Source organism: Rhipicephalus microplus, chromosome 4 (assembly GCF_043290135.1).
Source record: "Rhipicephalus microplus isolate Deutch F79 chromosome 4, USDA_Rmic, whole genome shotgun sequence".
NCBI classification, from domain to species: domain Eukaryota; kingdom Metazoa; phylum Arthropoda; class Arachnida; order Ixodida; family Ixodidae; genus Rhipicephalus; species Rhipicephalus microplus.
Window position 1 is genome coordinate 140,567,831 of NC_134703.1, and position 9,346 is coordinate 140,577,176.

Sequence of the window (9,346 nt, forward strand, 5' to 3'; positions counted from 1 at the left end):
CTTTTTTATGTGCAAAACAAAGAAAGTTAAGTTGGAGACAAATGCATGCAAACTAACGTATAGCCTACTAATTCCTTTATCTTTTTTATGTGCAAAACAAAGAAAGTTACGTTGGAGACAAATGCATACGAATAAAAGATTAATAAAGAATTCAGTTGATAGATCAATCAAACCTAAAACTTCTTCGTGGCAAATAGATGTTCAACCGCAGAGCCACCCCCGTGCTCAATTGTATTTCGGAATATCGTGTAATGCGAGGAGTCTTCTTAGTACAAGCAATAATGCGTTGCGGAAGGGTAGGATCGCGCCGGGTGTCCAAAGATGGGAGTTGCGTAACGAGTGCTCAGTTTAAAGGCCCACAAATTACATGACGAACAGACATAATTCATCACCATTATCAGCAACAGCACCAATAAAGAACGCCGCTGCGAAATGTTGCCTTGCGGACGTGTGCAGGTTACCTGTCCACCCATTCACAAAAGGTTGAATCATCTCGTAGTGGACACTCGGAAACTTGTACTTGCGGCAGGCATTCTGGGATTGTTGGAAGTTACCTAACTTGCCCCACAGTTAAGGTGTCCGTTGAGAAGTGAAGCAAATTCCAGCGATTGAGAAGGCGATGCGAATGGGACCAGATTACGCTATCGCGTTCTACTCTCGAAGGCGAAGCTCAAGCACGCTCCAACTCTTTGTTCTTGGCTTTCAACGGAATATTTTGCCCATCGACAACACCGCCGACTCCGGCACTGCAATTCCCGCGATGCTGGCTCCACGTTGTCGTGTTATAATTTCTCATGTCAGTGTTAATACATATTGTAAATCGCATGCTGCACATGCCATGTATACATCGGGCACCGCTAAGCTGATACGTGCAATGTTGAACTGTCGTGAAGGATTTCATCATGTACGCGATTGATAATTCATATCGTTTATGCCCCGACATGCGAATCGTGTTCGTAATACACTCAAGTTGTGCTATGTAATTATTCGTTCGCAAATAACAATCAGAAAAGCTTGTGTGGGGGCTAGTAGGAACTTGCTGCAGGTAAAGGCAGTGTTGAGAAGGTGTGAATAAGAAAAAAAAAAACTGGGCTACACGGAAAAGTGCATCTAACAACTGAACTTATTGAAACGAAAAACTAAAGAGTAGGAAGGGGAAACAGGTGACATAAAAGGAGAAGGTGCTGTAGGATCACGTGTGGTTTTCCTACAGCGCCCTCTGCTTTGTAGGTCACCTCTGCTTCTCTCCCCCATTTTTTGTTTTCTCTTGTTTCAATAATCTTAGTCGTTAGATCCACTTTCTTTGTTCAGTGGTTTGTTTCCTGTTCTAAACTTTGCAGCGCCGCCTAAACTACAATAAATACCAGTTAGAGATGACCACGACATACATACATACATACATACATACATACATACATACATACATACATACATACATACATACATACATACATACATACATACATACATACATACATACATACATACATACATACATACATACATACATACATACATACATACATACATACATACATACATACATCAATAGATAGATAGATAGATAGATAGATAGATAGATAGATAGATAGATAGATAGATAGATAGATAGATAGATAGATAGATAGATAGATAGATAGATAGATAGATAGATAGATAGATAGATAGATAGATAGATAGATAGAAAAAAGAAAAAATGAAGAAAAACAGGAGGAAAACAACGGCAGGGAGGTTAACCAGCCTATAGGCGCCGGTTTGCTACCCTGCGCATGGGAGGGAGATGGGGGAGATGAAATATAGATAGCAGAGAGGGAAGAGAGATTAACACAGCACAATCGGTTGCACACGCACGCATACTCATTCATTGTCAAGTCTTGTCTTTCGCGATGTGTGACATTGCTGTTACAGCTGCTTGTTCAAGTCCGTGTCGCGTAGGAATTTCAACAGAGGTTTTGTCGCCTTCTGTTTCTTCTCTCGGGCACTTGACAGAATAGTGTCCATAGACCATTGGCTCTTGTCAATGCGCGCAAGAACGGATGCCAGTGGCTGTCTCTGGATGTCATACAACGGACAGTCGGACATGATGTGGTGTAGCGTCTCTTCGCAATGACAGGCATCGCAGAGAGCGTTGTCCGCCATTCCTATGACCAAGGAATAAGATTTTGTAAATGCCACTCCTAGCCACAAGTTATGAAGAAGGGTGGCTTCTCTTCGGTCAGGGCCAGTGGGCATGCGGAAAGCGATCAAAGAGGTCAGGTGGTATTGACGGCTCGTCTCGTTGCTTGGTAGGAACCATAGTGAAAGCGTGACTTCACGCGCAAAACGTCAAGTACATCTGCTTTATTAGGAGATGCTGCGCTTTTAAAATGCAGCATATACGAACATGATTGCATGACAATCAAAGACTTATTTTTCAGTTACCTGAGCAACATAATCAAAATTTCCTAAGCAAAGGCGTGTTTCCATGCCGTTGTCTTCGGTTTCAATTTACGCACTATTTCTTATTATCGGGCGAAACTAATCAATTACGTAAGATCGCTTATATGCTTACAGTCTTCTAATAAATCCGAAGCCACTAAACCTCACAACACTTGAAAAATAGTCGTAATCCGTGAAACTAGTAATCGTTAATTGCGACGATCCCTTTCAGCGTTACCAGCTGGTGTCCGCGTGTCATACGAAAATGCAACCGAGTGGTATGGCTACTCAGTTCAGTGTGCTCGTACTATTTTTTCCCTCAGATTTTGGACGTTAGAGAAATTTCAGGTTTGACAATCTGGCGACCAGACACCTCAGAGAAATTTCAGGTTTGGCAACCTGGCGACCAGACACCTCCTTCCGGCTGACGTGGTCCTCGGACAACCCTTGATGTCAATGGCCTTCAGCTTCTTCAGGTTGCAGGCGATCGCCTTGATGCCGTTGTCGCTGATCTCCTGGCAGCGCGCGATCTTCAGCGTGCACAGGCTGCTCAGGCTGCGCGCGATGCGAGCGATTCCTTTGTCGCCCACCATGCAGCCGCTCAAGTTCAGGACGCGTAACTTCTGCATCCCCTGCACAGCACGTGTATGCGCAATGGTGCAGACGATTTAGCACCGGAAGCACGGGAGCACCACCTGGTGCTGTTTAACAAACGTTCTCTTACTTTTGTATATCGTTAAGAGAATCAACAAGGTCATGTAATGTCGAATGCACTGGCCCAGCCATTTGTAAGTGCATACCTCTGCCGTAACACTGCTCGGGTGATTGTTAAAAATACAAAATTATGACGGCACTGAAACCCTTCCGTAAAATGGCCTACGTATATAAACGAACGATTGAAGATGAAATGGTTGAAAAAAAAAAACACTCGCACGAGACGACGCGCAAGAAAAAAGAAAAACAGTGACTCTGACTTCACCCCTTACTGCTATTTTAATGGAAAACATTTACTGGACATGAGAAAAAAACTATACCCAAGCAGCATGTCAACATGTTTATATGACCAATTAAGTGAGCAGCGTTGTGTTTAGTGCGTGAAATCAACTTGTTGATTCGTTCACTCTATGAGGGGCACGATGTCACGATGTTCGCACTCTCCCCGGTTTGCGCAGGCTCATAAATTCACCAGAGCTAAGTGAAGGTTGAAAATTTTCGACGCTGTGTATCCTACAACACTGGGACTCTAAAGAAAAGTGTGAAGAAGCATTTTTCCTTTTTAGCCTTTGCTTTTAGTTTACAAGACAAATATTTCTCAGTTTCTGCTCCGTTGCGTGTGCATGCAGGTGTATTTCTCCACGCCGCAAGCAAATTACTACCTACAAAATCAAACGTTATCGATGTCAACTGCCGCTACATTCAATAGTTCCCTGAAGCCCACATCTAAAATCTTGAGACATTTTTAGGTACAGGAAATTGTTCATAAAAATGCCTAACTGCATCAAATAAATTATAAAACTTCCTTTAAAATGGGAGATTTGACGAACGCGCACTCATTTGCTTAACGTATCGCTGGACCTACATTGAAGATGTTCCTTTTTTTCATAAGACGTGTTGGGTCTCTTCCGCAATGTTTGCACGCAATAAGTAATACACTATAGCAGGTTATTCAAGGCAGCGCACATTAAAATATAGACGATGTTGTAAGGCTCAATATCCAATGACTCTGAGACATGCACGAAAACAGCGCTTCTGTTTGTTTCTTATCTAGATTATGCTTAACACATTTCTAATTAAGTATAATGATATGCACGTATGAATTAACATAAACGTGTCTGGATCTTGTCGCCTTATGAGACAGATGGAATGCCGGCCGAAGGCCATTGCAGCATCTCCATACATCGCTGCACCCACGCGTACGTAGCATTAATCAATGGAGCCTACCAACACGTGTACCAGCAACACTTCTTGGCATATCCATGCCACAAAGTGGTCTTCTACTAAATTACGCTCCTCTGTCTTTCTCTCTCCCTCCTTCCTAATCAGTTCGAGTGGGAAGAGGGATCTACGTCAAGTTGCTCCTCCTCGCCCGCTCTCGGTGCTGCCGAACAGCGCGATTAGGTATTGGAAGAAACACCCACACTGAATGACGATCATGCAATGTAATAGCTGGCATTGTAAAGAATAGTAAGAACAGTATTCACCTGTGCTATGTAGCGGGCGCCGACGTCGTTTATAGCCGTGAAACTCACGTCCAGTTCCACAATGTTCGACGGCGTTTTACCGGGTGCTATGAACGCCATTGCCTTGCTCCTTATCTTGCTGCAGCTCTTCAGTACCACCACCTCCAGGCTAGAGATGCGAGACAAGTGCTTCAAAGCGATGTTAGTCAGTCCCATGCAGTACCTCATGTGAATGGCACGCAGATTATGGAGGTGCGAGGCCACTACGGCGATGCCATCCTTGGTGACCAGATCACACTCGGAAATGTTCAGCGTCCTCAGGTCGGTCAGCTTCTGCGCCAACAAGGAGACGCCGACGTCCGTGATGGGACAGGCGGTGATGTTGAGCGTGGTCAAAGTAACCAGCCCCGAACCACGCGAGATATTTGAAATGGCGTCGTCATCAATGTGGTTACAGTAAGAGAGGTCCAGGCTGCACAGTGAAAACCGGCCTACGGCAAGATGATGAATGCTGAGGCCCGTCAATTCCTCACAACTGACCAGAGACAGCTTCTTAAGGGACGCCATCTCTCCGACGTGCTGTAGTCCCGAGTCTGTCACGCTGAGGCACATACTGAGGTCCAAGCTCGACAGCTGGACCAAGCCCAAGCTGATGGACTCCAAGCCGGCATCGGAAACGAGCGTGCAGTCCTCAAGGCCCAAATGTGTAAGCGCTTTCACGCCAAGCGTGGTCGATAGCACACCGTCTTCGCCGAATCCCGCCAGTCTTTGCAGGCCATTGTTGGACACTTCGCATTCCTTAATATCGAGCACCCTGAGCTTTGGCAGCCTGGCGGCGATGAAGCCCATGCTGGAATCGGCAATATGGTCGCATCCAACCAAGTACAGCTCCTCCAAATTCGGAAGCCGGCTGCTGAGGCAATCTATCGCTGAGTCGTCGATTTGCGGGCACCAGCTCAGATTCAGAACGGTGCATGATTCGTACGTTGTGTCTTTGAACGCCCCCAGGATGACGTTGTTGTTCACGCTATAGTTGTCGGACAAATCGAGACACCGGATGTCCGGCAGTGCCCGCACTAGTTGCGCCACCTGGTCTTCCTTGTAGCTGAGCACCTTGATTCGCCGAATTCCCCGTCGAGCGACGCAGTCCAGCACCGGCGCACAGCTCTCGGAAAGCCTCAGCCGCGCCTCGACGTTCACCCAGATGCAGGGCTCGTCGGCCACGGCTTTCCAGGCGGTGCACACTTGCGCCATGCGTCCCCGGTTCTGTACGTCGAGGTATCCGAAGATCAGCCGTATGAGTTCCGGGTTCAGAATTTCGATGCCTTGCTCGCCTGAGTAACGGTCTTGAGAGCCGGACGGCGCAGTTTCTGCCGATTCTGTGCATGCTGATGCGGTGCTCACCGCATGGTCTCGAGACGGTGAAGGACACGGCGTCTCTTCGACGTCAACCCGGCAACCATCGGTGACTTCCGCCGCCGACTGGCTTTCCATGGCTAACCCGCTGTCACCTCAAGACAACCCAAGACGCTGGCGAGACGCCTGCGACAGCCATTGTATTTTTCTCAATATTCGTAAACGTGGCTCGTACCCACAACGGGGGTCTGCCCAAGAACTCGGCACAACTGACCTGACACTTGACTATGTTGGTGATGAACATCATGTTAAAAGGTGCGGAGATATCCACTGCAAATAGAAGCGCCATTGGTTTCAAAGTCAATGTGCTAATTTTGTCTCATTTAAATGACGGCATTTTGAAGGTAATTTCGCTACTGTTTGCTCCGGGTGGTGAAGATGAAGTCTCGTGAACGGATACACCAGGGGTCAACGGTGACACTCGCTCCAGGCACGCTTTCTAAAGATGTGCTAATCCTCCTTCTTCCATATCTGAAAGCTTTCCCTCTCGACAGTGCACGCACGCAATTAAGTTAGCGAGCTTTTACAACGCATCAACGGCATCAGCAGCTCGGCGCGAAACCTATTTGCGCGTGTTCAGGAACTGCAGCGCCACCCGTCAGCCAGCCTCCGGTGCCGGTATACAAATGAGGTAACTGCTGACGCATTTCATTCCGTCTTCATGCAAAGTAACCAGGACGCTGACTCATGCATTTGCATTCACTGATACTGATATGCCAAGGATCAATTATAAGGCACTCCTTTTCGTACATTTATGCACTTATATACCCCGACACAATTGACCAGGATTGCTCGGATTGTGGTTCGATAACCACACTCAGTCACATCGGCTAGTCCAAGAAAGTACTGGTATATAGCTGCAACACAAATTATCCTTTAAGGTATTTTTTCCGCAAACTGTACGAGATCGGAACGTGTCACCGGAAGGCTAAGCGTCTGTATCTGTATTTCATTCCAAATTCTGTTTGCAAAAACACATTTTACAATAACTTATTGTTTCCCTTGTTTAATATATTTTTGTAGTTTGTCACTACAAAACATGTACCATATGATACTAGAAATGTTTCTCCGGCGATAATTCCTTCGAGGCAATCCTATAAATAAAGGAATTACTGGGCCTGCAGGGAACAGCCCCCTCTCTCCCAATCTCCTGGCTACTCTCTCGCCATAAGCGTGGGAGGCGCTTTTGACGACCACCAGCCTAGCAGTCAAGCTGCAGGACATATATAGGGGAGAAGTTTGAGCCTGGCGGATCACCTACTTCCTAGAGTCTGACGACAATAAACTTGTGCTCTGTCTCTCTCTCGTGGTTGTTTATATATACGTATTCATAGAAACTGCTTCTTACAATCACGGAAGTGCAACAAAAAACATAAGACAAGAATGCTCTGGTAGAGCAGTGATTAGGCTCGATCAGTACCTGAGTAATAAAACGACCCATCTTTCCTTACGTAAATGCGACCACGATGGAAATCAACTTTCCTAACCACACCACTTGTTCTGCCTTTGTACGCCTTATTTGCATGCACGATGATTTTCAGGTTTTTTTTTTTCTCCCCGAGCATGTATGGGTTGTAATCCAAACAGCTCGGCGCACGGCCTTACGAGCATGTTCAGTAGGGCACAGAAGGGCCCCTGTTTTTTCTTCGCAGCAGAAAATGCAGCACGCTGTGCTGATAGCCGCTTTTTTCTACTGTTTCGCACATGTTTAAAGTGACGACAGCCCGCCTGTGCTTTTTTGCTTCTTGAGAACCACCGGAGGTTGCGAGCACCTGTGAACTAACAACGCGAATTCGTGTTGTGTAGCTTCAAGCAAACTGTCCATCCGTCTTTTTTTTTTTTACGGTCCCTCTTTTCTCTCTAACTCTTTCCTTTCTATAATCTCCCTCCCCCTCCCCAGTGTGGGGTAGCCAACCAAGACAAAGCTTGGTTAACCTCCTTCCTTTTCCCCTTAGTTTCTTTATCTCTCTCTCTTAAAGAAGTAATGCAACACATATGCGACTCCCAACCACGTGAAAAACAGTCGCGTTGTCTGAAGACGATCGAGTCTCTGTGGGAGTCTCTATAATTCGGACCGAGAGGTAGCTTTGTTGCAACCACTATCGAAAGATGGGCAAGATCTCACTACCCAGAGATATTCTTGTCGAGCTGAGTGGGCAACCTCGTGGGCTCGGCAGCTGCCGAAGTGAATTTTGTTACTCTCCTCGAGCGCATTGCGGTGAAAGTGCATTAGCTCGTATAGCGCTATCGGCTATGGGCGATTTCATGATAAAAAAAAAAGACAGCGACCTTTTGAAATACTTTCAGTTTCGTTCGTTCTATACTCCATGTGTCTAGCACTGTATGATTTGTAGTTCTAAGTCAGACTACATCACCTTTTACCTAGCAACACTATATCTTTGAGAAACCGGTAAACAGTCGTGTTTTCAATCTACACGAGGAAAACAAAAGAAAACCTTCTTTTAATTTACGCATTGCTTGCCCGTCGTACAAACCATCGAACATAATTGAGAGAAACGTTAGCTAAAACCCAGCGTTGTTTTAGCGCTTTTTTCTATTTCTTGTACCATCATCGTTTTGAGCTGCACTTACTATGTCTCCCGTGTAACCTCCCACGTTAATGTAAGTGCGCGCCACTCTGTCGACAGAGCTACGTTATACGTCACCGATGTCTACGGAAACATAAAGAGACAAATGAGGAGCCGTCGTTCGGGTCGGTTCATTCAAAGAGCGCCGTCACGCCTTGCCACCGAGGACGTCCCACGTTACATGAAGTTCAATGCACTATACATGCACCGAGAACCACCTGATCTTTCATTTCGAGCCGCTACACGAAGCGAAAGTCGAAGCGTGGCAAACGGAAAATCCTCGCCTGTCGCAATGTGCGCGACAAAAGCTTTTAGTTGATGAGCTTTTGTCTAAACGGGAGATTGGTAGATCGGAGTGTGCGATGCCAGCGGTTCGTGTCTCTATGTGAGTTGTACAGGCTCAAAAGGTGAGCTCGTGTGCAAAAACACAAGCTGTGTTCCCGGCTGAAAACTTTAGAGTATACTTGTTTCAATCTTCTTGCTCCTGGGGTTTTGCGTGTCAGCTACGTCCATGTTGTGAATTTGTCAGGGAGCATAGTACACACGGCATGTGGTATCTTAGCGATGAAAGTTTTTTTTTTTTCACTTTCGATGAAAAAAGCTGATATTCTATTGGATCTTAATCTGACGATATTAAACACCTCAATAACATCTGTGGGGTGGTTGACGCTTGCTTCAGAAGTGAAACCGATAGAGATCTACACTTAGTCGTATAATATATATTTTGTGAAGGTCGTAAAGCTT

The 9,346-nt window shown here is 45.9% G+C and overlaps 1 protein-coding gene across 1 annotated transcript; it reads right to left on the reverse strand.

The window, feature by feature from the left end:
* Positions 1-2,332: 2,332 nt before the first annotated feature.
* Positions 2,333-6,157, reverse strand: LOC119172887 (uncharacterized). The gene is made up of 2 exons (XM_075891968.1): positions 4,620-6,157; positions 2,333-3,050 (listed from the first exon to the last, which is right to left on the reverse strand). Exons 1-2 carry the CDS (start codon positions 6,090-6,092, stop codon positions 2,793-2,795), a joined length of 1,731 nt encoding a protein of 576 aa, XP_075748083.1. The 5' UTR covers positions 6,093-6,157; the 3' UTR covers positions 2,333-2,792.
* Positions 6,158-9,346: the final 3,189 nt, after the last annotated feature.